Here is a 14,773-nt window from a genome sequence, read left to right on the forward strand (position 1 = left end):
CAGCAGTGGGTTGTGCGTGGCGACGGTACGAGCTGCCGGAGCGGAGAAATGCGAGATGCAAAAGAGGGAGAAAAAGGCAGGGGATGAAGTAGAGTAAAACATGTGATTTGTGCGGCAGGTGGTTCGTGCGAATGTATGAGGAGAGTGGAGAGCGGTGCGTGGGGCCAGGCCAACACATGTCGAGCAGAGGGAGCGGTTTACGGGAGGAAGAAACCAACCGGATGAAAGCAAATGTTTTTCCTAATCAAAAGCAGCCCCCACGTACCACTTTGCTCTACCTCGTGCCAACTCTCATCTAGGGTTTCCCTGCCTCTCACCGGTGCCGCCACCAGTCCGCCTCATCTTCTATGGTCCTTGGACCATGGAGGCATGGTGGATCTTGATCCTTGTCGGCGGGAGGGCTCCATTTTTAGTTTGTTTTTTGAAATTTTGTTAGGTTGTGTGTCATGCTCAAGAAGACGAGACAGTGACGGCTTCTTGAAGATGGAATAAGGTTCTCCCCTCCAAGCCGGCATCCTGGCGGTGCTTCTAACATTGTCGGAGGGCATGTGGAGATGTACCTCTGGCGGATCTCGTGTGATCCGGTTGGAGTTTGTCTTCGCTGGACCCGCTTGAATCCGGCCTTTATACGTCTACTTCTATGTTTCTACGCTTCTTTTTATCGACGACGGTTGTTGTTTTGGTATGCTGGTTCTACAGGCCTTAACACGACGACTTCCCGATTGTCTATCACAACAATGTTTGTGCGGCTCCGATGGCAGAGGTGACGACGGCGGCGCGCGTTCGGCTTGATCCAGTGCTTGTAGCCGTCGCTAAGTGGTCTACAGATCTAGATGTAGTTTTTACTTCTAGTGTTCTTTGTACTCCCTTGACAGTTGATGAATAGATCAAAAGTTTTTTCGCAAAAAGAAAATTTTACTATGTATTTACCACCATGCTATGAATATTAATGTGCTAGATTAAACTCGTAGATAAAACCATCCATCCCATATTCATTATCGTAAGAGAAATCGGTAGATGCACATCTTTCCCCTTTGTATCTATTCCAGCCAAATGCCAAAGCACTAGTATGGAACTTCGCATCACTGTCGGCCAAGGATTTAAATCACTAGCTATAGCTGCGTTTTAGCTTTTTGATAGACTAAAAGTAAAGCCATAGCACTTTCCACCGCTATGTTAGATAAAGAGGCTATGACACTATGGCTAAAACTATTACTTTAGTGTGCATGGATAAAAAATAACAAGTAACCATATGTACACGTAAATTTAATACAAAACAATCATGTATATAACTAAAAGTCACTACAGAAAATAACTCATATGCCAAGTACCCAAAATACTCGGCAAAGCCTATTTGGTATACACCCTGTGAAAAGTAGTCGATTGCAAACTAAGACATTTCCTAGTGGTGGAAAGGGGCAAATATCTTCCCACCCACCCAAGTCCAAGGCATGATACTCGTAATTTGCGTTTGTTACACTAATGACTGCAGGGGGCCTCCCTTGCAGTCTTTCTGTCAGAAAAAAGCAACTGGTTTGCCAAATGGTCGACACACTAGCCTACATCCTTGACAAGGCGAAGGCAGCTGGTCATATTCGAGGGATCGCTCCCCACCTGGTCAGTGATTGTGGGATTTCCCTCCTGCAGTATGCCAAAGACACCATTATTATGGTGGAAGTCTCGGACGTGGATATCTCCAACCTGAAATTCCTGCTCCTCTGTTTCCAACAAATTTCCGGCCTCAGGATCAACTTCGACAAGAGTGATGTGATGGTGATGGGTTACTCCCCTGCCGAGTGCTAGAGCATCGCCAATTGCCTTAACTGTCGTCTCGGCTCCTTCCCCATGACCTACCTAGGGTTCCATTTAGTGACTCCCGGCTTTCTGCCGTCGATTTGCGGCTGATAGTGGCCAAACTGCAGCTCTGTATTGAGCCTTGGCAGGATAGGTGGCTATCTAAGGCTGCCCGGACGATTCTCATCAACTCCTCTCTGTCGAGCTTACTCCTATTCCTTGTGAGTTTCTACAGACTTCATGAGACTTTGCATCACAAGATTGCCAGAGTCCAGGCGAGATTCTTCTAGGCAGGCGACAATAATAAGCAGAAGTACTACATGATCAGCGTATGAATATCGCCCTTCTGTTCCCATGGCTCTGGTGCATTGCCCAGGGGCACGGTGGTCTCTGGCTCGACATCATCCGAAACAAATGCTTGTGTGGAGAACCGATAGCCTTCTGGCAGCGATCCGGTGGCTCCCAATTTTGGCAGTCCGTCATCCAGCTTCTCCCGGTCCTTCGCATCGGGACCTTCATCTCGGTGGGCTCAGGTGCCGCCACTCTGTTCTGGTTTGATCGGTGGGCTGGGGACATCCCCTTCGCCGCCCGCTTCCCTGGCTTGTTCGCTGTCGTAGTTGACCCTAGGATTTCCGTCGCGAGCGCCCTTATTGACTTAGGGCGCCTAGCTTTCCGAAGGCCGTTTGGGCCTCCGGGTCTTGCGGCTTGGCATGAGCTCCTCGATTGCATTGCTCTCCACGAGACTGACGTGGATGTCACTTTCGACCTCATATGCTGGCGTCTGGAACCAGGCTATTGCCCCCTGCACTTCTCCTTTGCCTCTTACTGCGATGCGGTCCATTCGTCTACCTCTGAAGATTAGGATCTTCATGTGGCAATGGATCCGTGGTCGGACCCCGTCTGGCATGGAGGTCCGTAAGCGTAATGGCCCGGGTTCCGGGCTTTGCCCCCTTTGTGGCACTCACGAAGACTCGAATCACATTTTCTTTTCTTGCGTGTCCGCCCAATTCCTTTGGAGCTGCTTTCGGGAAGCGGTTGGCAGTCATTGGTGCCACTCCAATTTTCCCGGCATATTCTCCGAACTGCAAGCCTCCCCCCAATGATCTCGCCACATTAGGTGGACGGAGATTGGGGTCCTCGCCTGGACTTTATGGATGGTCCACAATAGACTTGTGATCTAGCGCACGCCGCTCCGACATGCTACTGACGCTCTATTCAAATTGTGTGGTTACTTGCAGCTCTGGCGGCCGCTTAGCCGCCCCCAGGATCGAGACGCCATCACCGCCTTCATCGCTACCTTTGCTCGATGGCGCTCCGCTTGTCACCGCCGCTCCCTCCGCCACCCCCCGAGCCAGATTAGTCGTCTAGTTGTCTTCACCACCTTGTTTTTTTTTTCTTTTTTGGGCTTGTTGAGTTGTGCCCTTAGCAGAACCCTCGTACTTGCTTTTGTACTTGTGAGTGTGCGGTGTGAACCTTTGTTTCCGTTGTGGCTCTGGTTGTTTGCTCTATTTATAAAGCGGGGCAAAAGTCTTTTTCGTTATTTGCCAAATGCAAGCTTGGTAAATGCCAAAACTTCGCGGAGTGTAACCACTAGGAAAATTGGTTGAAAAGAAAGAGAAAAAGGACACTGCTCGACGGCTTTCTCACGCAGTCGAGGAACACTCGAACAGTACGATACCCTACTCATCATGGATCACATGCCGGAGGAAGGAGCCCTGACTAGCTCGGTAGGGGGAGAAACACGGTTTGGATCTGAAGCGGGGGAGGCCGGAGTGGCAGGCGAGCGCGGGTTAGCCCGCCATCACTGCGTACACGCCACGAATCTCTCGGTGTGCATATCTCCCTAGATCCCATGGCTAGTGACCTCTTTCCTGTGTGGCCGGAGATGTAGGAAGAAAGGGAGAGAGGCGCCTCCACCGCGGCTCAGCGGATGGTGCGCCCTCCGAGTGCCATGACATCCACATGAATCGGGGAAGGAGTTGTTGGCTTGGGCGTTGAAGGTGTTGTTGAACCGGGGACGAGTTGAAACGTATGAAAAAATAGTGTGCTACAAGACTTAGAGCTTCCTTGCTCCAAATGCCATACAAGTTATAGCGTGCTATATTTAAAAATAGCGTTTTGCATAAAAATGTCAAATATATTATAAAATTTAAGGCTTCCATAATTTGGAAGCAGAGGGAACACTCCTAACAGACAAAGAAGCACAAGAGGGCTAGGCTCATGGCATATACACTCCTAATTTGTGAGGAAAGAAAATACTCGTATTTAAACAAAGAAACATCAGTGCCTCACTTGCCAGAACCGGAGGCGTGGCCCACACCGCTTGTTGGAGAGGGGATAAAGAGAAGCTGCTGCCAGTAATGAACCATTGCCTCCGCCTTCGCTCACGAGGCACGAACGCCACCACCGCCCTCTGTACGAGCTGGTGGGAAATTGGTGACGAGTTGTCTAGGCCGGGTTGTATGTGGTGCGTTGGGACTTATACCTCGCCAGGGGAAACCTGGCCTGGCTGGCGTGGCCCGACCAAATCTTGCCCCACGGATCAGGCATGGGCCTAGATTTTGACCCCAATGCTAGGGAGGGCCGAGCTTGGGCCTGACATATGTGTGTTTTACGGAAGAGGCCTAACATGCTTTTCCACTAATGGGCTGGGCTTGGGCCCCTTAAATATAGGCCTGAAGGCAGGGACGAGCCATGCTTGGGCCCCTTAAATCTAGGCCCGAAGGCAGGGACGGGCTAGGCCCGGGCCTGGGATCTCTGATGTCGGTTTTTTTAGGCCTGGTCCGACCCAAGTTATGGCCAGGTACAGTCGGGAGAGAGAGAGAGAGAGAGAGAGAGAGAGAGAGAGAGAGAGGGGTGGGTCAATGCGATGCGGCGATGCCTGATGGGCTGCTATGTGATACACACTAAAACGCTACAACCTTATCCCGTTTAGTGTCGAAAATAGGGTGTTATAGCGCGAATAGTGCCGTAACGAGCAAATTTGCTAAAAAGTAATTTGGCCATTCCAGATACGCTATAACGACCCTATAACATAGCGTGCTATTTTTTTTTTGTTTTTTTTGTTATATGAAACACAAATCGTGGATGGAAGGGATAAGGAATGGAACGTGGGGATAGGGAGCTCGTGTGTGGCTGTAAAAAAGGGGTGGACGATGGTGTAGATGTGTATGCCTCCTTGGCTGAGGACGACTTTTTTTTCCTTTTTTGTTTTGTTTGTCTGTTTTCCTTATCCCGGATTCTTTTTAATGTTTGCATTTTGCATTGAATTGATTGAATAAATAAATAAATGAATAAATAAATGTGTATAACAATAATACCTTCGTCGGGCAGAGCAAGGGACGAGTTGAATGACCATGACAGTATCTGATGTAGATCCATGCTTAAGCCGGTGGCCGCAGACAGTGGCGGATCCAGGAATGGAGCAAGCCCCGGGCCCAAAAAAAAATTTCGCGAGAGAAAAACTTAACCTCCATCAAACTATAGCTACCTCAAATATGGCTCAATTGTACCAATAATTTCGAATTTAAACTCAATGCTTAAAGATACAACAAAATAGATAAAAACAAGATGACAAAAACTACGAACAGTACATGCAGTAAAAAGAGTACCAAATCAGTGGCTTGCTTCATCAGCGTCTTCCATAACTTGATCAACGGTGGAAGAAGAGCCAACACCTTGGAGAAATGAAAAGTAAAATTTCATAACAGGAGACATAAACATCAAGTGAAACTATTAACATTGTACAGAGTTGAAAACTTACTACTACGACGAGGTAAAGTTCCTTTGCGACATCTATAGGATTGAAAGCGATATATAATAGCATCATCATCAACCTTTGCAAATATTTCTCGCTCAATATTGCAGACCATGGAAAAATTCAACCAATCATCACCCATCTTATTCCTCAACTCAGTCTTGATAATACTCATAGCTGAGAAAGCTCTTTCCACTGATGCGGTTGCAACAGGCAAAATCAATGTCAACTCAATAAGATGATATACCAAAGGAAAGACCATGTGTCTATCAGTCCGAACCATCTTCACAGCAAGACTACCAAGATCATTACAACTAACAAAACTTGAATCAGCTCTCACATCAGCAATGAAGTTTTCAAGTTGGTTTCTAAGGACAAAAGAAATCTCATATATGGAGAAGTCATCAGCATACATCTCAGCAAGTTGAACAAGTTTGTCTTCATCAAAATTAGCAAATGAGTTCCTTGGATCAAGACAAGCAATGCATCTCAACAATTGAGTAGATCTTTCAGCAAAGCGGTTATTTAACTCAGTAATTATTTGATCAAGCAGAACATTGAATATTTCATATCTGAAGCGTTGATAGAAAGTTACCATTTGACCACCACGCCCCCTTGAACGACCCCGAGCGGGTATTGTATCATCCATGTTAGGCAATATAATGTTATGCTTAACACAAAAGTCAGTTGTGTCCTTCAAGAGTTGATCCCAACCATTTTCTCTTATATTTTGAAGTTGCCGCAATGTGATCCCAATCAAACTCACTGCTAGAACAATGTTTTGATCTTTCCTTTGCAAACATTGTGATAACTCATTAGTCTTTTCCAATAGTTTGATCATAATATGCAATATGAAAACAAATTCAAAAGTTTTCATCTGAGATATCAAGCCACCTGTTGTGGTTCTTTGTGTTAAATTCTCTGCATCATCATGAATGTTCTCTAAAACATGCAAAACAGATGTCCACATCTCAATAAACCGACACAAAGTTTTATGATGTGAGCCCCACCGTGTATCCCCAGCTCTTACAAGGTTGGTTGCTTGGTTTTTCCCTCTTCATGAAAATATTTCCCCGGACTCCAGTTGACTCACAATATTATCATGTTGTTCTTGGGCTAGTTCATCATGTCTCTTACAAGAAGCATTGACAGTGTTGACAATCAAAGTTATGTGGTTAAAGAAATCCAATACAGAGGAACAACACTTGGCAACAGCAACAACCACTAACTGCAACTGATGGGCAAAGCAATGAATATAAAATGCATAAGGATTTTCATCTAGTATCAACCTTTGCAACCCACGAAATTGTCCTCTCATGTTAGAAGCTCCATCGTACCCTTGCCCTCTCAATTTAGACATAGACAAGCCATGTTTAAGAAACATACCATCCAAAGCTGCTTTTAGAGAAGCCGCTCTTGTGTCACCAACATGCTTAATCCCAATGAACCTCTCAATCGCATACCCATGTTTATCAACATACCTACATAACACAAAGAAGCACGAGTAACCAACAATTAGGTACTACACTACTACTATTAGTAAAGAACAAAACAGCAACTAACATAAAAGATGCAAAGTTACAAACCTTAAAACCATAGCCATTTGCTCCTTTATTGATGCATCTCTAGACTCATCAACTAGTAAAGAAAAATTTCTATCTCCAATATCATCAATAATTGCTTTGGTGGTCTCTTCAGCACAAGCTTGACACAACTGCAATTGTATCCCATGTGAAGTCATCAAATGGTTCCCGCCCGCACTATCAAGCAAAGTCTTAGCATTCGGATCCTTCTCCCCGTACCAACTCATCATCTCCAAAAAAAATCCCCTATTCTTTGAACTGGAGCTCTCATCATGACCACGAAAAGCAAGAGCTTGTAATAGAAGAAATCTTATAACACCCAAAATAATGATAAGACGAGCTTTATATTCTTCTTGGGTCTTTATGGTGCCACGATCCATCACATTTACAAGAGATTGACTTTGATTTTTGGAAGCCACATATTGTTGTCTAGCTTTATTGTGAGCACTATCATGTTTACCAACATGTGTATCAATAATACTAAGTCCATCCTTCCAATTTTTAAACCCTACTGTTGTGAATGCCTCAACACCATAGTTTTCTGCTCTAGGTTGCTTAAAAAGAAAGCAATAGAAACAAAAGGCTGCCTCCTTAGCAACACTATATTCCAACCAATCAGAATGCTTCCCGAACCATTTAGCTTGAAAGGATCTCTTTTTCAAAGAATTTCCTCTAGTTTCTTTTTTAAATTTATGACCACTTGGTTGGCATGGACCCATATTTACATACATCCTTCTAGCAACATCTCTAATATCCGGATCTAAGCTTTCAATAGGTTTCCTACGACCAGGATCAGGTTCAATATCACCTTCCCTTAGTTGACCACGAGCAGAATCAGGAATAACAAAAACGTTGCTTTCTCGAGTTGAGATTGAAGGTGGTGGTCCCATTTCTGCAGCTGTTTCATTTTCTGGACTTGCTTCAGTCCTCTCAGCCCCTTGATTCCCTGCTAAAACTCCGGGTGTAGGCACTTCTGTTGCGGCCACGGATGAAAAATATCTCTTCATCTTTTATTTCTACAAAATGAAATGAAATTGACATTAACAATAGCAACAGCAACATTCACATCCAAATACAATTCAAGTGAAATTTAATGCATGACAGCAGCAGCAACCAACTTCATAAGCAGATGCAGATTGCAGATAAAAAGTGTTTAATCTTTGAAATTTGTATCAACATAAACAGCAGCCCCATTACCAATTCTGGGCAGCAGTCAGCAGAGGCAGCAGTCCTGAGAGGGATTGAGGGAATACGGCGGGGCCGCGTGGCCGCCTGGAGGCAGGAGAGGTCGAGGCGGCGAGCCGGCGAGCACCGGAGGCCGGAGCAGCAGGGGACCAGCCCAGGTTGGCGGCGGAGGGCGTAGGAGGGCGGCGGAGCAGGCGAGCACCGCGGAGGCGGAGCGGGCGAGTAGGTGGGGAGCAGCGCCGCGGCGGAGTAGGCGAGCAGAGCAGGGGAGGGCGGAGCGGAGGGAAGTCACCAGCGGCGGCGGCGGCTGCTGCCTGCGTCCTCTGGCCTCTGCGTCCAGTCGATCTAGGTCTGTGCTCTGGGGAACGAAGCGGGCATGGGCGAGCGGTGGCTGATGCGCCCGTGCGATGCGAGGCTGCGGTACGGGGACTGCCTGGCCTGGGCCCTGGATGTGTACTGGGCCAAGCCCCGGGCCCATTCAAAAACATACATAGGTAATAACTAAAAAAAAATGCCACGCCCCGGGCCTGGGGCCCAGATCCGCCCCTGGCCGCAGAAAACCCCACTGCCACTTGAGCTGGGAGCAAGGTGTTGATCGGAAAGGGTAACTGCCTGCTGACCTGAACGGGGACAGAATTATTATGGTCATCAAACTGCAGGTTGGCGACCAGCATCTGGGTGGTGCTGTTAAAGGAGATGGTGGCCGTCATGTAGCCTCTGAGTCTGAGGCCGATGCTGCCCAAGCTTGTCCAATTCTCCGAGCTCACGGAGTTGATGTCGATGCCGATGTGATCGTCAGTGGAGTTCGGGTTGGGGTCCCAGGCGTCTTGGAATGTGTCGAACTCCACGGCGATGAACTGGTTGGTGCGCAAGGCGAACCCACTAAAGAGGGACGGCATGAGGCCGAGGCCACCCTCGTAAGAGTCCGGCGGCATCGTGGATTCGAAATTGCCGAGGAAGAAAGCCATGCCACCATAAAAGTCCACGTAGTTGATGAAAAAGTAAAAAAGAAGATGACCGTGATTCCCGCACCCCCTGTCGGGGCGACCGGATGGCGATCTCAGATCGCGACGGAAGCGGTCTCGCCGGCGGCGAGATCCCACGATCTAGGGAGAGTGAGAACACCAGAAGGGAGAGGAGAGATGCTGCGGATCGTTGAGGACCCGCTGGGATTGAGAGAGGCTTGGGAGAGAACCAGAAAGGCGATCAAGGGACTCGCATTGGATAGGAAGCAGCGACTAGGCGGCCTCGATGGAATTGTTGGCCGGAGAACACAGCCAGGCGAGGCGGCGTTAGAGAGGATCAGGGATAAATTGCTTACCATGAGAGAGGATCTGGATCGCGGGCTTGGAGTAAAATCGGGAGAATTAGATCAGGAGATCGGACAAGAACAACAGGTACACACAACTCATCCAACATGTCCAGTAGAATTGCATGGAGTTAAGGAGGATCGGATCATAGATGTGACGGTGTGTGATACTGTCAAAGAGGAAGATATCCCGTATGACTCATCAACATTCGCTCATGATGAGAATGTGCATCGGCAAGAAAAGAGAGTAATTGAGCAACAGTTCATCCCCATGTATAGTATGCCTTCTAGTACAAACGTAGAGAGGGATCACTTTCTGAATCAGATCAGGAGGAATCTAAAGCTGGTGCAGCAGGAGAGACAAGATCAGTGGGAGGAGGAACAAATCAGCCAAACCCAAACGGGTGATCCACCAGACATAGTAATGGGAGGCAGTGAAGCACATGATGGAAAGGTATGTACAGTTCTGAGAGAGAAGCACCAGGAAGCAGTGGGTGCATGCCCTGAGCCCTCATGTGATGCAAACGAAGCAAGTGGAAAAAGGGCCCTTCGGGATTCTGTACTTGGGCTCTGATAAAATTGCAACGACTGGGAGTGAGAAGGTTGGGGACGATCTGCAATGCCCACCGGATTTTGGTCTAATCCCCCAGTTCCATGCGGCTAAATCTGCTGTTGTTGCTACTCCTGCGAACCCGACTATTGGGCAAGCTGCAGTGGATCTGAACCTGAACCGTGAGGGTCATAACAAGGCACAGATTGCGGCTACTGTCTTTGCCACGGTATTTACAGGGGTAATGGGTACAGACCCAACCATTGGTGAGGAAGGCCGTGCATCCAGGGTGGAAATTAGCCATCACAGAAGCATCCTTGATGGACTGAACCCAACCGCTGAGGTTGGCTCTGAAGGAGCGGCTATAACTACAGACCAGAAGGCGGAGGGAAAACTAATAGATACTTCTGTGATGGCGGCGAAGGAAACTGTGAGCAACACGCAGGTGAAGACCATCGCGGCTGTGAACGCGATACGCTTGGACTCTGATCAGAGCGTGCTGATGGATAGAGTTCTTGTTTCTAAGCGGGTTGCTGAACTGGTGGCTACAAAACCTGCTGTGGTGGGCTCTGAAGTGGCAGGAAAAGGGGCCGACATCGACAAGCCTAAACCCAAACCGCCTTTCGAGGCTGGCCCAGCTATGGCAGATGCAGGCGACGGGGGGCACCTAGAGTTCCCACCAGTGATTCAGAGAACGGCAGGAAATACAATTGATCCTGCGTCAGTGCTGGGGAAAAGAGGCACGAGTATAGTTCCAGGGACAGAAAACTCTGGTGGTATTGACGGTGGAGAACCCACTGATCAAGACAAGAAAAAGAAGGGCACTGAGGATAGAGAGGAGAACGAGAACTCTGATGAAGAAGGCGGAACGGAAGCAACCGATCCCGGGGCTCTCGGTCAACTGGCGGGCGCTAATGAGAGTGCCCGCCAGGAGCCATGACGCTCCTTAGCTGGAACTGTCGGGGGATTGGGCAACCCCGTACAGTTCGAGAGCTAGTGGGCCTAGTGCACACTCACAAGCCTAAGTTGGTATTTCTGTCGGAAACAAGGAAAAGCGATGAGTACGTGAATAACTTGAGATGGAGGCTAGGCCTCAGGCATTGTATTGTGCGTTCTGGTACTGGTAAGGGGGCCGGGATTGCACTATTTTATGATGAAAATGTTGAAATAAAAGAGATCGCTATTGGGCTGAGGTACATAGATGTGTTGATTAGTTTAACTCCCAATGGTATTCAGTGGAGGGGTACCTTTGTTTACGGCGAACCAAAAGCCCATGAGAGACACCACATGTGGGAACTCTTGAGAAGGATTAGACATAACTCATCTGAACCTTGGCTCATGATAGGTGATTTTAACGAGACTATGTGGCAAAGTGAGCATTTTTCGCGTGCAAGGAGGTCTGAAAGTAACATGGCAGATTTCCGGAGAGTACTTGCGGATTGCAACCTGCATGACTTGGGGTTCAAGGGCACCACATGGACTTACAACAACAAACAAAGTGGCCACAACAATGTGAGGGCACGTTTGGATAGAGGGGTTGCCTCCCCGGAGTGGAGCAAGATCTTTAGGGAGGCCACGCTGGAGCACATTTGCTCATCCAGATCGGATCATGCTCCCCTTCTGCTGCGGTTTGGCGCGAGGAAAGAATGGAGACCAGCAAAAAAACCTTTCAAATACGAAGCAATGTGGGAACGTTGTGTCTCACTGGCAGATGTAGTGAGCAGTACATGGAGTAAGGGAGGTAAAGAAAGCTCGCTCGAAGGTTTGTTGAGGAAGCTAAATACCATGCAGGACGTTCTAAGCAAGTGGGCAATGAAAGAATTCAGTTCAGTCCAGAACAGCATCAAGGGTTTGCGTACAAAACTGGAAAATTTTAGAATGAACCCTCCCTCGCCAGAGACTGATAAAAAGATCAAAGTGACCGAGTCAGAGCTCGATGAATGGCTGCTGCGAGAGGAGTTAATGTGGAGACAACGGTCGCGAATTAAATGGCTCAAGGAGGGGGATAGAAACACGGATTTCTTTCATAGGAAGGCAACATGGAGGAGGAGGAAGAACAAGATCACAAAGCTTAAAAAGGAAGATGGCTCCTGGGCGGAAAGTAACGAACAAATTCATGATGAGATTAATAATTACTTTAAAGGTTTGTATGAGGAAGATGCAAATGTAGATCCTCAACCACTGATTGACCTTATCCCTAGAAGAGTGGATGACCAAATGAATGAGGCTCTCACAAAACCGTTCTCTGAAAATGAAATAAGTGATGCTCTGTTTCAGATTGGTCCATTGAAAGCACCTGGGCCGGACGGATTCCCGGCTCGCTTCTTTCAAAGGAACTGGGCTACGCTGAAGGAAGAGGTGACCCAAGGAGTCTTGAACTTTTTCACTGATGGTGTAATGCCAGATGGTGTAAATGAGACAACAATAGTCCTAATCCCGAAAAACAATGATCCAAAATGCATCAAGGACTACCGCCCTATTAGCCTCTGCAACGTTATATACAAGGTCATATCAAAGGTGTTGGTAAACAGATTGCGCCCGTTCCTGGATGACCTCATCTCTGAATCACAGAGTGCATTCATCCCTGGCAGAATGATAACTGACAATGCACTTATCGCGTTTGAGTGTTTCCATAAGATCCAACACAGCAAAAATCAGAAAGATACCCACTGTGCATACAAGCTTGATCTTGCTAAAGTTTACAATCGAGTGGACTGGTGCTTCTTGGAAGGAGTGCTACACAAGCTAGGGTTTGAGGAGAAGTGGACGAAGTGGGTGATGACATGTGTCCGGTCGGTCAGGTTTTTTGTCAGGTGCAATGGGGAAATGTTGGAATCTTTCACACCCACCAGGGGACTCAGACAAGGTGACCCTTTGAGCCCATATTTATTTCTCTTTGTGGCTGATGGTTTGGCAACCCTTCTAGGCCGAGAGGTAAGCTCCGGGCGCATCACGCCTCTGAAGGTGGCTCGGAGAAGTCCGGGAATCTCAAACCTCCTATTTGCCGATGACAGCCTACTCTTTTTCAAAGCGTCACCAACCCAAGCTAGGAGGGTGGGGGAGGTGCTAGAAGAGTTCCAGCTGGCCACCGGGCAATTGCTGAGTAGAAACAAGTGCTCACTCCTATTCTGTGAAGCTTGTCCGGCCCAGGTAAGAGATGACATTAAGGAAATCTTGGGCGTGGAGGCAGCCTCCTTTGAAAGTAAATATTTGGGACTCCCTACATCGGAGGGTAGAATGAAAAATGGTTGTTTTCAGCCGATCATGGAGAGATTTGGTAAAAGGTGCAACGACTGGAATGAGAGGTATATGTCTCAGGCGGCAAAGGAGGTAAATGTCAAGGCAGTGGCGCAAGGCCTCCCAACCTTCGTTATGGGAGTGTTCAAACTAAACCAAAGCTTCTGCGACAAATATGAAAAAGTGATCAGGGACTTTTGGTGGGGGGACAAAGATGAGAAGCGCAAGGTCCATTGGATGTCTTGGGAGAATATGACAAAACCTAAGAGAGACGGTGGCATCGGATTCCGGGATATGCATCTTTTTAACCAGGCTCTCTTAGCTCGACAGGGGTGGAGGTTGATTCAGAATCCGACAAGTTTGTGTGCTAGGGTCCTTAAATCCAAGTACTACCCCAACGGCAACTTGCTTGATACGGTTTTTCCCTCTGATGCATCCCCTTCTTGGAGAGGAATTGAGTTTGGGCTGGAGCTCCTAAAGAAGGGCCTAATCTGGCGAGTTGGGGATGGAAAAAAGATCCAGATCACTAGAGACCAATGGATACCCAGGAAGGAGGGCTTGAGAGTGACCTCGTTTACCAGAAGGTCAAGACTAAGATTGGACTGATTGACCGACTGATTGACCCGGAGACGAAAGAGTGGAAGATTGGACTGATCAGGCAGATTTTCCATACTTTTGATGGTGATGAAATCTGTCAACTTAAAATTCCGAGGGCGAAAATTGAGGATTGTGTGGCTTGGCATTACGAGAAAACTGGAGTGTTCACGGTTAAAAGTGCATATAAGTTAGCAGACTCGCTCAAAAGGAATAGTACACTACTGGCGACTAGCTCCTCGAGCGATCCGGGAGACCGAAGTATTTGGGATGCCATTTGGAAAGCTAATGTACCGGAAAAGGTAAAAATCTTTGGATGGAGAGTGGCTACCAAAACTCTGGCTACCAAGCATAATACTTTCAGAAGGACCATCACTGTAGATAACATTTGTGAAATCTGTGGAGCAGAGAGGGAAGATGAGCACCACGCTGTTTTTTCTTGCACTAGGAGTGTGGCGCTAAGACGTGCATTGAGGGATGTGTGGGATCTGCCAAAGGACTCGGAGTTCAGATTTACAGGGCCAGATTGGCTGCAATTGCTACTGCTAGCAAACCCCAAGGAAGTCAGGTGCAAGATTTTGTTAATGATGTGGCAGGCATGGAATCTGAGGAATAATGTAGTATATGGGGATGGAAAGGATACAGTTACAGGATCAGTGCAGTATCTTACGAGGTTACAAGATGAATTGCTCGTAATTGCATATGGTCTGAGGGAGAATTCTGACAACGGCAAAGTGTCACTACACCCTGCTAATCCGGAAGCG

The 14,773-nt window shown here is 47.6% G+C and overlaps 2 protein-coding genes across 2 annotated transcripts in view; both read right to left on the bottom strand.

The window, feature by feature from the left end:
• The window catches only part of LOC119361730 (L-type lectin-domain containing receptor kinase IX.2-like), a 19,226-nt gene that overhangs the window by 3,013 nt on the left and 1,440 nt on the right, over window positions 1-14,773 (bottom strand). The window contains exons 2-3 of the mRNA XM_037626859.1: window positions 8,877-9,292; window positions 5,115-5,196 (exon numbers count right to left, since the gene is read on the bottom strand). Coding sequence (XP_037482756.1) covers window positions 5,115-5,196; window positions 8,877-9,292 — 498 coding nt within the window. The remainder of the gene's footprint in view (window positions 1-5,114; window positions 5,197-8,876; window positions 9,293-14,773) is intronic.
• Window positions 5,260-8,502, bottom strand: LOC119361731. The gene is made up of 5 exons (XM_037626860.1): window positions 8,332-8,502; window positions 7,138-8,150; window positions 6,938-7,032; window positions 5,558-6,337; window positions 5,260-5,471 (listed from the first exon to the last, which is right to left on the bottom strand). The coding sequence occupies exons 2-5, from the start codon at window positions 8,139-8,141 to the stop codon at window positions 5,410-5,412; spliced, it is 1,941 nt and encodes a 646-aa protein (XP_037482757.1). The 5' UTR covers window positions 8,142-8,150; window positions 8,332-8,502; the 3' UTR covers window positions 5,260-5,409.

This window comes from Triticum dicoccoides, chromosome 2B, assembly GCF_002162155.2.
Source record: "Triticum dicoccoides isolate Atlit2015 ecotype Zavitan chromosome 2B, WEW_v2.0, whole genome shotgun sequence".
NCBI classification, from domain to species: Eukaryota; Viridiplantae; Streptophyta; class Magnoliopsida; order Poales; family Poaceae; genus Triticum; species Triticum dicoccoides.

Excerpts from the sequence above, each read along its gene's own strand:
- LOC119361731 (XM_037626860.1), bottom strand. The coding sequence starts at position 8,141 with ATGAAGAGATATTTTTCATCCGTGGCCGCAACAGAAGTGCCTACACCC. Across the intron at positions 7,033-7,137 it reads CAAATGGCTATGGTTTTAAG|GTATGTTGATAAACATGGGT; the intron begins GTTTGTAACTTT and ends TGTGTTATGTAG. Across the intron at positions 5,472-5,557 it reads AACTTTACCTCGTCGTAGTA|GTGTTGGCTCTTCTTCCACC; the intron begins GTAAGTTTTCAA and ends CATTTCTCCAAG.